General features: G+C 34.6%; 1 protein-coding gene across 1 annotated transcript; it reads right to left on the reverse strand.

The window, feature by feature from the left end:
- Positions 1-11108: 11108 nt before the first annotated feature.
- LOC100721569 (olfactory receptor 5P1) lies at positions 11109-12050 on the reverse strand. Its single transcript, XM_003462458.2, has one exon. The coding sequence runs from the start codon at positions 12039-12041 to the stop codon at positions 11109-11111; it is 933 nt and encodes a 310-aa protein (XP_003462506.1). The 5' UTR covers positions 12042-12050.
- Positions 12051-22326: the final 10276 nt, after the last annotated feature.

Raw genomic sequence — 22326 nt, forward strand, 5'->3', positions numbered from 1 at the left:
AGGGTGGGCCAGAAACTCAGCTTAAGGGGCACAGCCTGGCAAGTATGAGGTCCTGAGCTCAAATCCCAGTATCCCCCCACCAAATAAGTTAATTAATTAAATTTTAAAAAATAGAAGTGGAGGGTAAGGGAGAAACTGACTCTGCAGAGTGAGCTTGGCCTGAGGAGAAATGTAAAAATATACATATATAAATATAAAATAAAAATAAAAGTATATCCTGGAGCACCAGACAGGCTGTTGGGAGGAAAGCTGCTACAGAGCTGGCTTAATGGTTACTGTCGTTTTGTTTATTTCACACATGTCAGTTCTGTGAGAGGTCTACGTCCGGGGCTTTAGAACTATTTTGTGCGGGTGTCTGGGGTCTCCTCATGCTCACTCCTCTAACCAGCTTTGCTGTGCTCTGCTTCCTGCCTTGGACACCTTGTCACACTTCTTTCTGTCTCATTGTCTTGTTTTCTAGGAATCATGAATTAGATTTTTTTCACAATTTCCTCTAAATCTATTGCGCTCATTTTGTATTTTTATCCTGTGAGAAGTACATTTTCTACACACCTGTCTTTCAGTTACTAATGCTCATTTTTGCTATGTCTAACTGGCTATTAAACTCATTTATTTCATGTTTTATTACTGATTTTAGCTTCTCTTTTTTTCTTTTTTAAATATGTTTTAACAATTATGTATATATATATCATACATAAATATATATGTATATAGAGAGAACATTGTATATTGTATACTATACATTGTAGTGCCTGGCTTTTGTTCATTTGGCTACAACTTTGGCATGTATTTACCATTATTGAATGATAAGTAATGTGGATAAAACTGGCAGAGACTCTAGATGACAATATCTGCCTCAAAATATAGTTGATTTTCTCTTCTGATAAGAATTAGAGCACTGAATTGATCTCTTTGATGAAATAGGAAGTTTCCAAAGAGATTATCCACGAGGAAAACAGCTGATATCTCCCATCCCGTATAACCCTTCAAATAAAAGCATAGAGTGTTATAGGTTTCCGCTATCTTAATGAGCTATCTGGTGCTATCAAATTAGCATTGCCAAAGGCTAACTCACTGCTCTGCTTTCATCCTTCTACAAGATGCCTTCTGCCTGGTGATTGATGTTCTGTCAGCCCATGAGCAATGCAGGAATGGTAAAAGTTCTTCCTAGAAAGCTACATACATAATTTCAGGTTCCCTTCTCTGCAGTTTCTTCTACTTCAGGATCTTAAATCCTGAGTCTTATTTGCCTTGATATCTTTGCCTCACGTCGATGTACTCACCCTGTTACACCGCTGAAATCTCCATGTCTTAGTTTTCCGTAAAGTATTTATTCTTTGGGAATCATGGAAGGCTTTAACTGAGGAAATGAAATTTAAATTTAAATTAAAGAAGGGAAAAAGTGGCCTCTAGGAGTTGAAAATCCAGTAGCAGTAACTTTAGTGAGTGGGTGAAAATAGTGATATGGGGGACTGAACTAATTATACTCCATGTACAATGATTAGCAGAGAACAAGTATTCAAAAAATCCCTCTTTGTTATGTATTAACTCTAATTCAGTGAAGAGCTATTTAGTGTCTCCTTTATTCCTTGTACGGGTAGTAAACTAGGATACAAATTTGAATTTGCCATAAAATTTTGTTTTGAGAACACTACGATCAAAGATATGACCCCTAAAATACGACGGTTTCCATTTAGATGGCATAGGGAAAAAGTATTAATCTCATGGTTTTTTAATAATAGATTGATTAGGGAAAAAAAGAAAGTAGGCAAACTTCACAGTAGAGGTCAGGGAACACCAGAGCTGTGCGCTTCTTACAAGCTGAGGAAGTCATATGCAGTTTAGAAGAAACAGCAGCTATATTGAGTCAGGGTGGCTTTGCAACCTTTGACCACTGGGCTTGTGGTCAAATCGTTTTAACAAGGGCCAGTAATTGTTAAAACTAGGAACTCCTTAACAAGGACCAGTAATTCTTCATCTTCTGGTGGGGGTGGCAACTCTGCTTCCTTTATTCCTGACTTGTTAACAAGGCCCATAAAACCTTGAGGCTTAAACCAGTAATGACCTGGATAAGACAGTAAAGTCTTATTCCTTCAAGATTCATTGTCACTGGGGCAGGACAGTACTCTACTGTTGTGTGCATGACTGCCACAAAATGCTTAGAATTCCTAGCTTCTTCCCACTCTGTGTCAATCATCTTCTCAATGTTTGTAATGGAGAAAAGAAATCCTGCATATTTCCAAACAATTCAACTCACTGGGAGGATTCAATTGTTTACCGGCAACAACTCAAGGAAAATATACAAGAAAAAAATGTCTGAGGAATTTTAATAGGTCTTTTGGAGAATAAATACATATCTACTTGAATCTTTATCAGATCTGAGCTTATTTAAAAGTCCACAGATTATGCTCCTAGCAGGTTAAACAGTAGTATATAAAAGCAGATAAAGACAGGGAAATTGAGCCTCATGGATTTATCTCATGCAAAATGCATACCAAGAAAGATAGACAAGAATTCTATTGGTTAATTGGATTCCACGTATTGTCATAGCTCTCAAGAGCAAAGATTTATACTAAATGTATTTATTTGCCCAGAAAAAAAAAAACACAAGTATATGATCCTCAGCTCTAAGCTTCTTCTTAACAAGGAATTTGGAATTGTTTTTACAGTCTGGATTTATTCTCTCTTTGTCTATCTTTTTCTCTCTTTCTCTGTTTCTGTCTCTCTGTCATTCTGTTTCTCTCTCTCTCTCTCTCTCTCTCTCTGTGTGTGTGTGTGTGTGTGTGTGTGTCCATATGCTCATGTGCAGGTGTGTACGTGTGTGTGCATTCATGTTCATGTGCGTATATGCATATGTGCTTCTCATGTGGCCATGCCTTGATGATGGCTGGCATTATGCTTCCTCTGGTCTGTTATATTCCTCTGGATACTGGGACTCTTCTGAAGATTCATTTGATTGCCAGCATCCCCTGGAAAAATACTGTACACTCTAACATGAACATTCTTGATGGGCATACTTCTACTCTAATCCCTAGTTGTTTTAAAACTTGGAACTATTTTTTAGTACTACAAAAATAATTTGTTCTCTGTAAACTTTTAAAATATATGGTTATATCAGAAAATAAAAGGAGGAATTTAGCAGTCGTGGGTCCCCCATGTTGATCTTCTCAGGTCTACTCTCCACCTATTGTCACCCTAATGCAGAAATCTCAAGAGACAAACTTACAGAGACTGCACCCTGAGAGCCTGTGGATCCCTGGAGAACACTGGTGAAGGGAACTGAGGCTTGTGTACTCCCTGATGTTTTTCCTCTTGAATCACCTGGATTGGTTGTGACTCTCCATGAAATGCAATGTCACCTGACAGGTGGTCCTCTCATCCTAGCTCTCCAAGTTCCAGTAATCATCTATACACTTTGTCTCTCCAAGTCACTTGTCCTGGAAAACAATGATTTTTGTAAAGCTTTTCCCAAACTCTTCTTACAACTTGTAACTTGTCCCTTTATTGAATTTCTCTCAATTATCAAGACCCAGTCATTTGCTTTCTCCAGATACCCTGAATGATAGTCCACTTTCCATATGTTGCTTAACACCTCAATATTTATTCCTCCTAATATTTACCTTTTTTGCAAAATCATATTTCTGTTTTTTACAAAAAATCATACTGTAAACAAATTATATATGATAGAAAGATATAGAGACATAACAACTTGATTTTATCATGAATATATTACACACACCAGATGAAACTTAATATATTCAAGATCAAGTCTAAATTCTTTAGGAAAAATTTTCCAGAATTCTCCAGTATAACCATAATAGTTTTGCAGCATGATAACCCTCTATTCTACCACATTATGTTATTAAAAAGATTCTTGAGTAGAAAAAATTTTCAAGTCAAAGTCATGCACACCATGACTGCAAGACTGAAGGAAGGGGAGAGGAGAGGAGTATGTGAAGAAGACAGATTCTCTATGGTGAGTATGATTGTTATGTGTATCAAAAATTATCAAAATATTAATTTTTTAAAATTCCTAAACCTTTGTTAATCTTTTTTCAACTAAAATCAGCTTTTCTAAGAATTGGAATGGTATGTTTCAAAGATCATTTTTAAACTAAAGTTCATAAAATCTTATGGGAATTCTCTCACAGAAGACTAACAAATCATCACAAAAAGAATCAGGAAAAGATATTTGGGTGTCGTTTTCATCTAATTTGGTAGACTTTAATTTGGTACACAGGAATCCCACAAAGTTGTTTTTTATTGCATTAATGAAATATAATTCACAAGCCAGGTGTGGTGGTGTACACCTGTAATCTCAATGCTCAAGAGGCTGAGGCAGGAGAATTGCTGTGAGTTTGAGAGCTGTTTAGGTCACATAGTGAGTTCAAGGTCATCTGAACTACATAGTGAATGAACTGTTTCAACAATAAAAAATAAAGCAATTCACACACATAATTAATATAAAGTGTTCAAAGGTTTTTAGAACATTGACAGAGGCTCACAAGCTTTACATAGTCAATTTTAGATTTTAATAACCTCAAAAAGAAATACTTCTTTGCTTAATATCATTATATGTATTTCCTTTCTCCCAAATGTACATAAGCAATGCACTTTCTGTGTGTATATGAACAACCTTTATGAATGTACTTATACAGTATGTGGTTTCTGATGTCCAGTTTCTTTCACTTAGCATGAAGTTTTCAAGTTATATGTTGTATCAGGTCATCATTCTTTTGTATAGCAAAATAGTAGACCAAAATATGGCTGTAGTACATTTTGTTAATTGATTTGTAAATTGATAAACATTGTCATTGTTCCTATATTTTGGTTATTGTGAATAATGTTTCTATAAATATTCATGTACAAATATAAGTGTGAACAAATATTTTCATTTCTCTTGTACATTATCTAGGAACGGAATTTCTGGATCATTGTTAAGAACTACAGGACCCTTCTCCAAAATGCTTCTACCATTTTATCTTAGTTTTAGCAGCATAAACAGGTTCTAATCTCCACTAATCCAAATAATTATTATCTAACTCTCATTTTCACCACCCTAGTGGGTATAAAGTAGAATCTCAATGAAATTTTATTGACATTGCTTCATGACTGCCACAATGTTTGTGAAGAAAGCACATCAGCTTGAACTGAAAGAGACAGAGACTGTGCAAACTTAAAACAGGTCTTTGAACTCTTCACCAAGAGAATCAGTAAATAAGCAAGGCAACTATTTGATTATGATATGGGCTACTGTTCTGAAAAAGGAAAGATAATTCTCAGAGTAAAACTGGAAGACCAGAAAGTGGAAACAAGAGACAAAATGGACATTTTAACACGGAGCAGGGCAGTGTTTTTATCCATAAAATAGTAAAATGTATCTAGTTGGATTTTGGAATTGGTTTGGACTGTTATTGCTGACTCCTGTGTTCCCATTTTATGAATGGGAATGTTTACTGCAGTTTTTCTACCTCTGCATCAATAGTATCTGTGGGATATATATATATATATATATATATATATATATATATATAAAGGGCAGACAACTTATCTCTTTATTTTGTACATAAATCTTCAGATCAAGAGGAACAATATTAAAGGAGTTGTGCTCAAGGAACATCACACATGCCTGAGTTTGATTTATATTTCATCACAATGGTATCAATCTGATGTGTGATATTTGGAGATTTGTGGGAGGGTGTAAATGTACTTTGGCATATAAGAAATATATAAATAATTGTAACCAAAAGTAGGTTACAACTCTAATTTTGTAAATTAGAATTGAGTACAACATCTTTGTTACTTCTTTTATTGAGAAGAGCAATGCTATTTGCTTCTGCCTTCATGTAAGCTGGAATTAATCATTTATTGACCATTAAAGGAAGATGAAAAAGAAGCTCAGTGTCCTGAGGGTAGATCATAAGAAGCACTTCAGTCTCTTTCTTAATCTTGTAGATACTTGCTACTAGAGCACGAAGTTTCCCTGTGAAAAATCCAACTACCTTGAAGTAGAGACTATATAAAGATTCTAAGACTTCACACAGAGTAAGACACTTTCAAATCAGCCTTGTTAAGGTGCTAGGAATTTGAGTGAAGCCATCATCCAATCTCTAGATAAAATTAGATACCAGCTGAAAAGCAATGAATAACACATTGGTCACTCCCTTGACTTGTTTCTTTTACACCATTTATCATGTTAGGTATTTGTGATGTCTACTTATTCTTTAGCTTTTCCATCAATGAAATCTCAATTGTGTGTGCATTCTGTTTTATTCACAAAGGTAAATGTTTATGTAGTTCCTAGAATCTAATAAATGCTCAAGAAATATTTTTAAAGGAATGGATAAATATTTATCTCATATCTACCTGTAAAATACCTTTGTCTTTAATTGAATGTTCCTCATAGAATTTGAGATCACAAAAACAGGAAATTTCTTCCAGAATTATCTATAAACGTCCCCAGAGGGAAGTAGATAAAACCTAATAGATTTAGAAATCTTTGAATTTTGGGGGTCTGAGTTTTTTTAATTCTTTATATGTTTTAGACAAATCTCCCTTGTCTGGGAGGGAGTTCACTAAGATCTTTTCCCAGTTTGTGGGTTTTCTTTTCACTATGCTGGAAATTTCTTTTGACATGCAGAAACTTTTTAGTAAGAGGTGGCTCCAGTTATTGATTCTGGGAAGTATTTCTCATGTGGTTTGAGTCCTGTTCATGAATTCTCTACCTATCCCTATGTCTTCAAGGTTTCTACCCAATTTGTCTTCCATAGATTTAGTGTTTCTGTTTTAATATTCAGATCTTTGATCCATTTAGATTTTAATTTAGTACATGGTGATAGACATGAGTCTAGCTTTAGTTTTCGGCAAATGGAGAGGCAGTTTACCAGCACCATTTATTATAGAGACTGTCGTTGTTCCAGTGAACCTGCTTGGCTCCTTTATCAAAAATAAGGTGGTTCAGTGTGTTTGTAGTTGTGGTTGTATCTTCTAATCTATTCCATCGATCTTCGTCTCTGTTTTGATTCCAGTACCATGTTGATTTTACTACTGTTGCTTTGTAGTATAACTTCAAGTCAGGCATTGTGATGTCTCCTGCTTTGCCTTTGCTGCTTAGAATTGCCTTTGTTATTCTAGGTCTCTTCTGGTTCCAGATGAATTTTAGGAGTGATTTCTCTAGATTTATAAGGTATGTTGATGGTATTTCTATTGTGATTGCATTGAATCTGTATAACAGTTTTGGGAGAATGGCCATTTTCACAATGTTTGTTCTTCCTATCCATGAGCAAGGGATGTCTTTCCATTTTCTGAGATCATCTTCAATTCTTTTTTCAGTGTATTATAATTTTCCTTGTATAGTTCTTTCACATCTTTCATAAGAGTAATTTCTAAATATTTCAATTTTTTGCTAACTACTGTGAAGAGTGTGATTTCTCTTATTTCCCTCTCTATGATTTGTTGTTAGTGTATAGCAATGCTTTTGATTTCTGAGTATTGATTTTGTATCCAGCTACATTACTGAATTTACTTATTATATCTAAGAGTCTTTCAATGGATTTTAGGGGGTCTTCTATGTAGAATATCATGTCATCTGCAAACAATGATAATTTAACTTCTTCTTTCTCTATCTTTACTCCTTTTATTTCTCTCTCTTGTCTAATTGCTCTGGCTAGTATTTCCAGTACTATATTAAATAGGAGTGGTGATAAAGGACATCCTTGTCTTGTGCCTGATTTTAAAGTAAAGGCTTTCAATTTTTGGCCATTTAGTATGATGCTGGCTGTTGGTTTGTCATAAATGGCCTTTATTGTATTGAGGTAAAGACCATCTATCCCAATTTTCTGTAAAGTTCTTATCATGAATGAATGTTGGACCTTATCAAAGGCTTTTTCTGCCTCTATAGAAATGATCATGTGGTTCTTACTTTTGGCTTTATTGATATGGTGGATTGCATTTATTGATTTACATATGTTGAACCATTCCTGCATTCCTGGGATGAATCCCACTTGGTCATGGTGTATAATCTTCTTGATGATTTGCTGCATCCTATTTGCCAATATTTTAGTGAGGATTTTTGCATCTCTGTTCACTAGGGAGATTGGTCTATAGTTCTCCTTTTAGTTGGGTCTTTCTCAGGTTTTGGTACTAGAGTAATATTTGCTTCCAGGAATGACTTAGGAAGGATTGCTTCTCTTTCCATTTCATTGAATAGTTTGAGGAGTGTCGGCATTAGGTTTTCTTTGTATTTCTTGTAGAATTCTGCAGTGAATCCATCTGGGTCTGGGCTCTTCTTTGTAGGTAAGGACTTAATTATATTTTTCAATTTCATTAATAGAGATTGGGTTATTCAGCAGTTTTACATTCTCTTGATCTAGCTTTGGTACTTCATATGCTTCTAAGAATCTGTCTATTTCTTCTGTGTTATCATACCTTTGAGAGTAGAGGTTTTCAAAATAGGTATTGATGGTCTTCTGTGTTTCTGTAGAGTCTGTAGCGATTTCACCTTTTTCATTTCTTATTGCATGAATTTGAGATTTTCTTCCCTTTTTTTAAATAAGCTTGGCTAGGGGCTTATTGATTTTATTTATTCTTTCAAAGAACCAACTTTTTGGTTCGTTGATTCTTTGGATTGTTTTCTTAGCCTCTATTGCATTGAGTTACAAAGTGAGTTCAAGCCAACCTGAACTGCATAATGAAACCCTGTCTCAAAAAGACAAAAGAAAATAGTCGTGCCCCCCACCCCCAAAGCGGGAGGTGGGGGACTTTTTCACTTCAGAAAATGAAAAACTTAAATAGAAGTTTTAATACTAAATTTATTGAGACATCATAAGAGTAATACTAGTTACTTTTGGCCTCTGTGGTGACAAGAGGTGCTTGAAGTGGTGGCCATTAACTTCCAGAAATCAATAGTAGGGCAGACTGCCACTTGGGTAACCTTGGTCATTGAGATTGCTACACATACGTTTTCAATTTGTTCTGGAAGGGGCGGCAGTGTAGTGTGTTTTCTGTGGTATGCAATATCCTCTAGGATCCCATACTAAGGCAGCTAGTTTTCTTTTTCTGAAGTGTGTATAGTATACTCCTGTGAAGTCGCCGTTCAGAGTTCGTGGCTTAGGTATTTGCTTATTTTTCCTTAGGACCTAACTAATTGTTCCCAGAAACTCCCACAGTTTCACAGAAGCTGCAAGTATTAACTGTGGTTTTGGCAGGAAGTTCACAAGTAGCCAATCTGAGAGCATTATTCAGTTCTCCTTACTCGCGCTTGGCTGCTGCTCAGTAATCCACCTCCAGAGATGCACCAGCATTATCACATAACAGGTTGCTGTAGCAGGTGTAGCTCTAGAATTTTCTTTTTTCTAAAGCTTGAAGATCCCTAGGATGCCATCAAAAATTCCCTGCATTTTCTAAGGATTTATTAATACAGTATTTTATTAAATTAAGTAACTGCAGGAGACATAGCACATTTAGGGTTTAAACTATAAAAACATTTTTCTGACTATATCTGAAATTCATGGTTTTTCACAATTCACAAGTAAAAACAGGAAAATGCTGTCTGGGAATATAACCTCTGAGAATTTCAAGGATCCATTGTATGTCTTTTTTTGGTGGACACCACGTTATTTAATTTTCTGTATTTTTAATATTCATTATTATAAAATACTAAGATAAATTAAAAGCAGAAATTATACGATATACCCTTATCTCATCATTTTATGTTTTTACTTTAATCTGTTTATCTTTTAGTCTTGTTCTGTATTTAGAACCAAAAAATACTCTATAGTTTTACTTAATGGTGTATTATAGTTTCCATTTTGTTAGAAATTTTAATATTTCTATACCCTTATGTCTGTCATCTCATTATATTAAGAGAGGAGCAATTGTATTCTGAATCTTGCTTTCAGATTCTATAAATAGTTGTATTTGCTTTGAAGTCCCTTTACTGCAGATCTCTTCCCACTCCAGTCTATTGATTATAGTAATGTAAATCAAAAGTGTGTAATTTCCACAAGAAAAATATATACTGCAATCTGTGACAAAATTTCTCATTTCTTTATAATTTCTAATTTTTTTTTATCTGTACCGAGGATCGAACTCACGACTGTGTGCTTGCAAGGCAAGCGCCTATGCTGCTGAGCTAAATCCCCAGCCCCATATTATTTTTAATTTCTTAATAGCTGACATATGGAACTATGGATGGTATAAAGATATTAATCACAATCCTTAGATTTAAAAATGCCTTTCTAAATCTCTACAAATAATGAAGGCTACATCATGCCATAATGTTGATTTAAGAACAGCTAGAATTCGCACCTAACCATGACCTGACTTCCTTAAAAGACAGAAATCAATCAAGCTTTCCTGGCCTGAAACTGCAAAACATAAACAGTTTTTGCAAAATTTGTCCAAAAGATTAATGCACGGTATTAATTTAGGCTTAATAACCCTAAACAAATCCTCTACATCATTAACAATGCTGTCGTCGTTAGACTGACTGTGGTAGACTAGCATTGTTTAAGTGCATGGAGCAGAGAAACAGGACTTGAGTCCACAATTATTGCAACAAACTGTTTGACCTAATACTCAGCTTCTGATTTGTGAATCGGAGGAGATTTATATATGCAGCATCACAAATTTATTGTGCAAACTGAATGTAGAAGCATAGAGATTTTGGACTCAGAATTGCTAGATTCAAATGTTTATCTCACAAATCTGATGAATATGGTTAACCTACTTATTGTTTTTAGTTTCTTTATTGTAAAATAAAAATAGTAACACCACTTTATCAGGTAGTTGTGAGGAATAAATGGCCTCCTATATGTAAAGCATTTAGAATGAGCCTGAACATATAGGCAGTGCAAATTACTATTTGCTAAATAAATAAAGAAAAAGTTCTTGAAAACTACAGGAGTTTAATAATAATGAGCACTAGTAATGTCATTTTCTTTATTTCAAAGTGTCTTCTAATTGACATACAAATGTACAAAGGTGAGAATAGAACAAATAAAATGATTTTAACTTAAGAAATTAGTTTAACAGCATGTGTTCAGCTCTAAAGATTGTGTAGGTAAATGAAAACTTTCTAAGTTGTCTTAAAATTCACATAATAAATCCTAAGAATACATTTTGATGATTGTTTTCCATAAGGCCTCTTTTACATCTCTATTCCTCAGACTGTAGATGAGAGGGTTCAACATGGGGATCACTACCGTGTAGAACAGAGACACCACTCTGTTCTGGCTAGTTGAATAGCTGGACTTCGGCAGCACATAAATGAAGGTAATTGTTCCATAGTAGAGAGTGACTGCAGTCAAGTGGGAGGTGCAGGTAGAGAAGGCTTTGTGGCGCCCTTCAGTGGAGCGCATCTTCAGGATGGTGATGAGGATGTAGATGTAAGAGAGAACAATAATAAACACCGTGACCACAATGATGGAGCCCGAAGAGATGGAAGGAATAATTTCAACAATAGAGATATCCAAACAGGAAAGTTTCAACAGAGGAGAGAAGTCACAGAAAAAGTGATCTATCTTATTTGGTCCACAGAAAGATAGATTCAATAAACAACTTGTAAATGTCCAAGCATTCACACAGCCACCCAGATAGGAAGTCCCTACTAAGAAGGAGCAGACCCCAGGGGACATGTGAGTGGAGTAGAGCAGGGGCGAGCAGATGGCCACATAGCGATCATAGGCCATGGCAGCCAGCAGGAAGCACTCAGCTGTCCCAAATGTCACCACAGAACAGAGTTGGGCTTCACAGCCAGCCACAGGGAGGGCTGTTCCATGTCCAAGGAATCCTATGAGCATTACAGGTGTGACTGATGTAGAATACCCGATGTCCACAAAAGCCAGATGGCTAAGGAACAGATACATGGGGGTATGGAGTTGAGAACAGCTTCTTATTAAGGTGATTATGCATATATTGCCTACTAAGGTGACAATATATGTTCCTAGAAATATTATGAAGAAAATAACACAAATTTTAGGATCCTGTGTTAATCCCAAAATGATGAACTCAGTCACCGTGGTATAGTTTCCAACCTTCATCTCGTCTGTGAATTGTTCTTGTTGAAGCAAAAAAGAAAATTTGCCTATTTAATGTTTTCATTCAATGTATTCCTGGTTTTTTTTTTTTTTTGGCTATTCCTTAAATTCACTCATAGTCACTTTTTCCTCTACTTAGCCTCTAAATACCACTGTTCCACAGGACTGGGTTTTCGTTCCTTTCTCTTTGCATAAAAGAAGAATATCGGAGTCTCGCTCTCTGCAACCTCAGTCACATTCTTCTCTTCATGTGATATTTATATACAAATATAAATAATTATTTATGCTTCACAGGCCTTAACTCCTAAACCGATCTCTTTCCCAAAGTCCAGATTTATAGTTTCCATGATCTGTTGAAAATCTCATCATTTTCAGTGATCTATTGGAAATGCCATAAATGCCTCAAACCCAGTCATCCCATAACAAACAGTCTGTTTCTTCAACCACGCCAGGATTTTATACCAGGGAAATGGCACTGCATCCATTTAATCTCTCATTTCTGTGGCTTGGTAGTCTTCCTAGCTCTCTTCCTCTCATTGGACCACATTAATAAAATCTTATTGACTTTTGCCTACAGTTTATTTCCCACTTCTGTCTCTTCATCTCCACTTTTTCATTCCCAGGGTCCCCACTATAGTTAAGGCTCTGGTCAATTTCCCACTTTATTTTATTTGCTTCTCAACCTTCTTTAATTATTTTCCTCTTACAATTCATAGTAATATGCCATAGTGGTATCTTGCTAGTGAAAAGTAGATGTCACAGTAATCCCTTCAATGCTTTCACTGCTGTCTGGGATTTTATGATGGACCATGCTCTCAATAGCATAGCATCCAGTACCTTTTCTCAGTTACCCCACCCTATGATTGCTTGTTGTAGGATGTTTAAATCTACGAGTCACACTCATTTAACTGTCCTAAACTGTTTAGTCTCCTCCAGGAACCCCATTTATCTTCTTTGCTCCATTTTTGCCTTGGTTGGAAGGCTTCTACCCTCCATCATCATTACCTTGAATGACTTGTCATGCTTTAAGTTTAATCTCTCTGCAAAGCCCTCTCTAACTTGTAAGAGTGAATCATATAACCTGTCTTTGTATTGCAGACATCATCTTTTGCAGATATTTAAATTGTCATGGTTTATTTTGGGTTATGGTTATTCATTTACAATTCATTCTTCTCAGTGAATATATATTCTCATCAATAACTGTTTTTTCTTTCTCTTAAAAGAAAAAATGGGAATAAAATGTGCTGGAAAAAAACTTGCATTTAAGCTTGAGTAGTGTAGCATGTAGGCTCTGGGAAATCAGAGACAAACATAATTTATGCTCTCTGTCCAGAAAACCAAGGTTCATAGAGAAGAAAAATGAAGACATTTTTCATTTATGGAAAGTGCTACAATAGTACTACAAGTGATACTTGTTTCTAAGTAAAAATTATTTAACACTTTCAGGAAAAAATACTTGAAAATCAAAAGAAACATTCCTCTAAAAAACAGTTATTATCATACATATCAACCAATAGAAATTTAATGGATCTTTTCCCAAAAACTTTTCCCCTCTGCACGTTTTAATATGCTTATCACACTGTAGATATATTTTACTACTGCTGTTCTAACTTCACATTTCAATATAAAAACTATATTACAATTCTGTACAATCATAACTTTTGATATCTGCATGATAAGGCATCGAATAGACCTTAATTTAATTGACCACCATTCCATTTTAGACAGTCAGCTGCTCACAGCTTTTCACTGTCAGAACCAGTAGTACCACAAGTTAGATGAAGCATCAGAAGTGCAACAGCATAAAATAAGTACAAATAATAATTCCATTACTAGTTATTTTTATAAGGCAATAATTCAAAAGAAATAGGCTGTATGCTTCAAGCTAATTCATATTATTTGTAAAAATCAAAATATTAACCTAAATTGTTCCCTATCACTCACTGAATTGTTGAGTTCTTGAGTGTATATTGATTTAAAAATTTAATGAGTTCTCTTGCCTTATCACTTTGTTGGGAAAGGCAACATTTCTGTGTTTTGAAGCACTTCTAAGAATGTATAATAATGATGAATAATCACAATCATTATTTAAGAAAAATACAAAAAAGTCACAGAAGTCATCATACAGATTCAGAGATAATTTGAAAAGAAAGGTATGTTTATCGATTTCAAAAAAGTAAAAAGAATGCAAATGATGTTAAAGCATTTCTCTGAAATATTATAAAATAGAATTAATTTAACTGGGGATTATTTTAGTGTTTGAAATTTTCACTTATGTGTATGTCTTCTTGTTATTAACATCAGTTAAAGAATTCCTATCTACAGACTTACAACTTTTTCCACGTATTTTCTATTATTATCTTGGATATTACTCAGCAACAAAAGTCTGTAGTATGTGTCTTTTAATAATGTCTCAGAGCTTGGCAGGTCTGGGGCTCCTGCATCCGCCTCCCTGATCTGGCTGTGTTTGGAGGACTGTGGAGTTCTAAGCAAGGTGGCGGGTGCCACTGGCTCCAGAATACCCAGGGGCCAGGCATAAGTGCCACTCGCCCTCTCCCCAGAGCCCAGCTACTTTGGGACCCTCTCTCTGCCCCAGGCAAGGAACTTCTCAGCTTCATGCATTGAACCACTGAAGCAGGTCCTGAGTAGGCCTGCAATTGCCTCCCTGCTCCCAACCATGCTTGGCAGACTCTGGAGTTCTAAGCAAGCAAGCCAGCAGCATTGGTTCCAAAAGCTGGGCTTAAGCTTGCCTGCTCCACCCCCAGTGACCTACTATCAATCCAGGGAACTGGGTGCCAGAGTCCCAGGAGGTTAGGGCTTAGAAGAGGATTTCCAACAGACCCTGAGGAAGCCTTAGAATAACACTCGAAACACAGAAATATAGGAAAATGACAAAAAGAAAGACCAAACTACAATCTCAAACTTCAGCCCATACAAAGAAACCTTAGGAGTGATGTATATAGAAGAAAATATATGCCATACACCTCAAATATTGGACATAATAGCAACTGAAATAAACAAGCAACTCCAGGAAGCTTTAAAGGAATTCAAACTAGAAATAATCTCCCAGGTAAAAGAAGAAATGATATAAGAAATGAAAGAGATACTGAATATATCTAAAGAAAACACAGTTAAAAAATTGGAGGAACTAAACAAAAAGAATCCCTAGATGAACAATATAAGAAGCAAAATACATAAAGAAATGCACAGAGATACGAGAAATCAAAAATTCCACTGACAACTGTAAAAATTGCCTCAATGAAAGTGAAGATAGAATTTCAAACCTTGAAGACAAGATTGCAGCTAGTAAACAGGAAAGGAACGATCTTTTAAAAATAACAAAAAATCAGGAAATAACAATTCAACAATGGCAAAATGATGCAAAAAAACAACATAAGATTGATAGGGATTAATGAAAAACAGGATGACATAAAGGACATCAAGAGGATATTTAGAGGAGTAATAGCTGAAAATGTCCCAAACATGAGATTGGAAACTGACATCAGATATCAGTGAAGCATATAGAACTCCAAATAGTCCAAAATAAAAATACAGCCAGACATATAATAATCACCATCCCAGAAATCCAACATAAGAATAGAATATTAAAAGCTGTCATAGAGAAAAGACAGATCACTTATAAAGGAGAACCTATCAGAATCACAGCAGACTTCTCAGCACAAACAATAAAGTCAGGAAGAGCATGGAGTGAAGTATACCAGGCCCTAAAGGAAAATGATTTCCAAACTAGACTTAGGTACCCTGCAAAACTGTCCTTCAAAATTGATGGTGAAATAAGATACTTCCATGACAAAGAACAGCTAAAGAACTTCATGATCACCAAGCCACCTGCAAAAATATTGAAAGACAGTATAGATACACTTAGGAAAAAACCACAAAGCAAAGCAATTAAAAAGAACAGAAAGATAAAGATGCAACTCCAGAAAGATAACACATCAAAAATAAACCAATATATAACAGTTATAACCATTAATGTAAATGGTCTCAATGCACCAAGTAAAAGAAAAAGACTGGCAGAATGGATCAAGAAACAAAATCCAACAATATGCTGTCTACAAGAAACACATCTAACCCAAAAGGACACTCACAGACTGAAAGTCAAAGGATGGAAAACAATATTTCATGCAACAGGAACCCCCAAGAAAGCAGGAGTAGCCATTATGTTTGCAGACACTGTGAACATTAAACCAATAATGATCAGAAGAGACAAAGAAGGTAACTACTATTTGTTAGGGGAAAACTTCAAGAGAAAGAGATAACTATCTTAAATATATATGCACCAAATTCCAGAGCACCCAATTATATAAAACAAGTATTAACAGAAATGAAAAATCAAAGTATCAGTAACACAATTGTAACAGGAGACCTTAACACGCTACTGATGCCAAAGGACAGATCAGACAGAAATTCAGGAAAGAAATAACAGAACTGAATCATACCTGCGAACAAATGGACTTGATAGACATATACAGAGTGTTCCATCCAAAACATCAGAATACACATTCTTCTCAGCAGTACATGGGTCGTTCTCTAAAATAGACCATATATTAGCTCACAGAATGTATTTGAACAAATGCAAAACAGTAGCAATTATCCCTTGCATGTTATCAGATCATAGCACTTTGAAATTAGAAATTAATGATAAAAGATACTGCAAAAATCCCACAAACACATGGAAATGGAATAGCACACTGTTGAGCAATCAGTGGGTCACAGAGGAAATTAAATAAGAAATTAAAAAATACCTACAAGAAAATGAAAATACAAATACAACTTACCAGAATCTGTGGGATGCAATGAAAGCTGCCCTCAGAGGAAAATTTATTGCACTGAGTTCCCACATCAGGAAAACAGAATGAATACAAATAAATAACCTGATGCTACACCTCAAACATCTAGAAAAAGAAGAGCAAGTCAAGCCCAAAGCCAAAAGAAGAGAGGAAATTATAAAAATCAGAGCAGAAATCAATGCAATAGAGACTAGGAAATCAAGCCATAGAATCAATGAATCAAAGAGTTGGTTCTTTGAAGAATAAATAAAATTGATAAGCCCCTAACCAAACTTATTTAATAAAGGGAAGAAAAAGCTCAAATTCATGCAATAAAAAATGAAAAAGGTGAAATCACTACAGACTCTATAGAAATACAGAAGATCATCAACACCTATTTCGAAAACCTTTACTCTCAAAGGTTTGATAACACAGAAGATAGACAAATTCCTAGTAACATATGAAGTACTAAAGCTAGGTCAAGAGAATGGGAAAACTGCTGAATAACCCAGTCTCTATTAATGAAATTTAAAATGTAATTAAGTCCTTACTACCAAGAATGGCCCAGGCCCAGACAGATTCACTGTGGAATTCTACAAGAAATATAAAGAAGACCTAATGCCGACACTCCTCAAACTCTTCAATGAAACTGAAAGGGAAGCAATCCTTCCTAAGTCAATCCTAGAAGCAAACATTACTCTAGTACCAAAAGCTGAAAAAGGCCCAACTTAAAAAGAGAACTATAGACCAATCTCCCTAATGAACACAGATGCAAAAATTCTCAATAAAACATTGGCAAATAGGATGCAGCAAATCATCAAGAAGATTATACACCATGACCAAGAGGGATTCATCCCAGGAATGCAGGGATGGTTAAACATAAGTAAATCAATAAATGTAAACCACCATGTCAGTAAAGCCAAAAGTAAAAAATCACACTATCATTTGTATAGATGCAGAAAAAACTTTTGATAAGGTCAAACATTCATTCATAAGAACTTTATAGAAAATTGGAATAGATGGTCTTTACCTCAATATAATAAACGCCATCTATGACAAACCAACAGCCGGTATCATACTAAATGGCCAAAAACTGAGGGTCTTTACTTTAAAATCAGGCACAAGATAAGGATGTCCCTTCTTAACACTCCCATTTAATATAGTACCGGAAATACTAACCAGAGCAATTAGACAAGAGAGAGAAATAAAAGGGGTAAAGATAGGAAAGAAGAAGTTAAATTATTATTGTTTGCAGATGACATGATACTCTACATAGAAGACCCCCAAACCTCCATTGAAAGACTCATAGATATAATAAATTCAGTAATGTAGTGGGGTACAAAGTCAATACTCAAAAATCAATAGCATTCTTATACACTAACAAGTTCAGAGACAGAGAAATAAGAGAAGCCACACCCTTTACACTAGCAACCAAAAAAATGAAATATTTAGGAATTACTCTCACGAAAGAAGTGAAAGACCTATACAGGGAAAATTATAATACACTGAAAAAAGAAATTGAAGATGGTCTCAGAAAATGGAAACACATCCCTTGCTCAGAGATAGGAAGAATATTGTACAAATGGCCATTCTCCCAAAACTGTTATACAGATTCAATGCAATCCCAATAAAAAATACATCAACATACCTCATAGAGCTAGAGAAATAACTCCTAAAATTCATCTGGTGTGAGAAGAGACCTGGATTCACAAAGACCGTTCTAAGCAGCAAAGGAAAGGCAGGAGGCATCACAATCCCTGTCTTGAGGTTATGCTACAAAGCAACTGTAGTAAAATAAACATAGTACTGGAATCAAAACAGAGCCGAAGATCAATGGAATCGATTTGAAGATAACCACCACAACTACAAACACACTGAACCACCTTACCTTTGATAAAGGAGCCAACAAGTTCACTGGAAGAATGACAGTCTCCTTAATAAATGTTGTTGGAAAAACTGGCTCTCCATATGCCAAAAACTAAAAGTAGATCCATGCCTATCACCATTTACTAAATTAAAATCTAAATGGATCGAAGATCTGAATATTAAAACAGAAACACTAAATCTATGGAAGACAAATTGGGTAGAAACCTTGAAGACATAGGGATAGGTAGAGAATTCATGAACAGGACTCAAACCACATGAGAAATACTTCCCAGAATCAATAACTGGAGCCACCTCTTACTAAAAAGTTTCTGCATGTCAAAAGAAATCTCCAGCATAATGAAAAGAATATCCACAAACTGGGGAAAAAATCTTAGTGAACTGTCCCTCAGGCAAAGGACTTCTGTCTAAATCATATAAAAAAATTTTAAAAATCAGACCCCCAATTTCAAAGATCCAATCCAAAAATGGACATCTGAGATGAATACACACTTTTCAGAAGAAGAAATACAAATGGCAAATAAATACATGAAAAAATGTTCATCATCATTCGTCATTAGAGAAATGCAAATTAAAACCACACTGAGATTCCATCTCACTCCTGGAAGAATGGCCAGGATCAAGAAAAACGTCAACAACAAATGCTGGAGAAGCTGTGGGGAAAAACAAACTCTCCTGCACTGTTGACGGGAGTGTAAACTGGTGCAACCATTGTGGAAGTCAGTCTGGAGATTTCTCAAAATGCTGGGTTTGGAAGTCCCATTTGTTCCAACTATCCGACTTCTAGGCATATTACCAGAAGACCTGAAAGCATCATACCACAGTGATATATGTGCACCCATGTTTATAGCAGAACAATTTGTAATTGCTAGATCTTGGAAACAACCTAAGTGTCCATCAACTGAAGAATGGATAAAAAAGTTGTGATATTTTTATACAATGGATTACAACTCAACTATAAAGAAAGATCACATTGAGATGTTTATAAATTAATGGATGCAGCTTGAGACGATACTCATAAGTTAAATAAATCAAACTCACATGTATGAATACCAAATAGTTTCCCTAGTGTAAGAAATGATTCAAAAATATAAAAGTATGTGGTAATCATGATTCCTCATTGTGTGGCTTTGAAGCCTCATGAAGTTTTCACTCATTAATTGGAATGCCTTCATTCTGGGCTGTTTGGTATTATTGCCTGTGATGATATGAATAGCTATTTTGAAGAAAACAAGGCATCATAATAGCTAATGCTGATTTAATATCATTTTCTTTTGAAGTCCCCTCAAACTGTTGTTCTTCTGTCTCCATTAGTTTTATCGTGTTGTATCTTACTGGATTTTATTATATGTGATATTACAAACAAAAATTTTTATAGGCAAAGAGATAATATAGAAACCAATGTTTTCCGTTATCTGGTTCTAAATGCCCTGTAATACTTTCATCCTCTTGAATGGTTTCACACTGCCTTGATATGTTTGAAGCCGTAGTATATGAAGTTATACTCAATATTTCAAGGAAAGAGACACTATGGTAACTACTATTAAGTTGGGTTATCTTGTGGTGAAGCACTAGGTTGCTGAAACTGTTATGCTTTGACCTGTATTGTCATGTTATGTCCTCTTTTATCTCAATCTCCCCCTTTTTAAAAAAAATTATTTTTATAATTTTTTTTAATTAAGGGAAAAATCAAAAAAATTAGCAAGATATATTATAGTAACTTTTTTGATTTCCTATTAACTTGATTTGAAGCATTGTATTGCTCCCATCATCTTGTTTTGACTGATTTTATCCTGTTCTGTTCTGTTTGATAGTATCAAGTTTGAGGGTATAGGCAACTACTTTGAAGGCAATAAGATTCACTATGACGCCCATTGTGGTTGGACCATTATCTTCCTTTGAAGTCCTGTAATGTCTCCAACGTTTAGGTTTTATTAGTTTTGTTCTGTACTGTTTTGTCCAATTTTATTATACCTAATGATATAGGCAATTCTTTTTAAGGAAGCAAGAGGCATTATGGTAACCATTGTTGATTACATTGTATTCTGTTTTTACATCATGTGCTATGTCCATCCTTTGTTTTGACTGACTGCTTTGTTTTGTCATATCTGGTTTTATTCTCTTCCAAAAAATAGTAATAAGAACTATGGGAGTTATAAAACCCAAAGTGTGTAAATGTTATTGTAAAGACGAGAGGAAAAAAAGTACTCTAAAGGATACAACTGCAAGTGTGTTTAGATGTGTTAAGATAGATGACCATATTACTAAATTTTTGTTGGATTATTGAACACAACTGTTTGCAGTCTCACTGTTTGAATGTCCACTTTGTGTGCTTTAATCCTGTAACTTGAACACCTATCTCTAAGGTGACAATATGTAATCTATTAACTAGTGATTTCTTACTCTTTTTTTGAAATTTTATATTAGTTGCGCCCTTATACTGTTTTTTCCTTTCAATAAAAAATATTACAATGTCTCATAATCCATTTTGATTTATTTTACTTGTGTATAATTTAATGTATAACTGTAATTATATATTCATAATTATATGCTATATCCCTTTTAAAATTTACACTTGTACTTAATATTATAAATAAAATATTTCCATATTCCTGAATAATATTTATAATTGAGATACTGTATGGATCATATGTTAATACTCGTACAGTTTCATAATCCATCTTTAATTACGTTTCCAAGTTTATCTACCTATTATGTATGCTTTGTACCTTTGAGCTTTTCAAGAGTCATGTTAAGACAATGCTATAATTTCTACTCAAAATAACTATACTACTAATCCCTGTTAGTTCATCAAAAAAAGTTGTGCTTTCATTGTTTGATCATTTTTATGCCTATATCTTGTAACAATTACTTTGAAGATAATAAAATGCAATATATTAACCAGTATTATTATCCTATTATTTTGTTTTGAAATTCTGCATCTATTGTTTTTTCATTTTAAAATTGAAAAAAGATTAGTAGAAGTCTTTGCTTAGTAGAAAATTAGTAGAATGTCTTTCTTTAATTGTAATTCTCACAGAAGCACAATTGGAGTCCAACAATGCTATTTCAGTTCTTCAGCTTTGAAACATTTACCAGAAATAGGTACAAGTATTAAATATCATGAAAGTATCTTGATTATTTAGAAGTTTAAATATCTTTCTTTAAAATAAATAAGCATTTAGTTTCGTTTACTCTGAGTTCTTGAATGAATTATAAAATATAATGAGCCAATTGCTCATTAAAGAATATATCTGTCTCTTCTTCAATTGATTTTCATTAAATGTATTTAAATTATTCTAGTGACAGTTTATTGCTTTTGATGTTATCTATACTGTTAACAATGTTTTAATCTAATCACTTGGCTCACCATCATTTTAATGGGACAAACCATCTACTTTCTATATGAAAATGTTGAAATTTTTGAATACAGTTGTCAAGTCTCCATTGCCTTCCCATTTCTGAAATTCAGCATCTGTAGTTTATTTATTTTACCTATAGCATGTGTATCTGACTCTGAATATACTATAGCTGGAAAGGGAGCCCAAGACTGAATAGCATTCATCCTCTATGCCTAATGAGTCAATTTGTATTTACTATAGAGCCAGACATGT

The sequence above is a fragment of the Cavia porcellus genome, unplaced genomic scaffold (assembly GCF_034190915.1).
Source record: "Cavia porcellus strain 051 isolate PalLab524CR breed Dunkin Hartley unplaced genomic scaffold, mCavPor4.1 scaffold_9, whole genome shotgun sequence".
NCBI classification, from domain to species: Eukaryota; Metazoa; Chordata; class Mammalia; order Rodentia; family Caviidae; genus Cavia; species Cavia porcellus.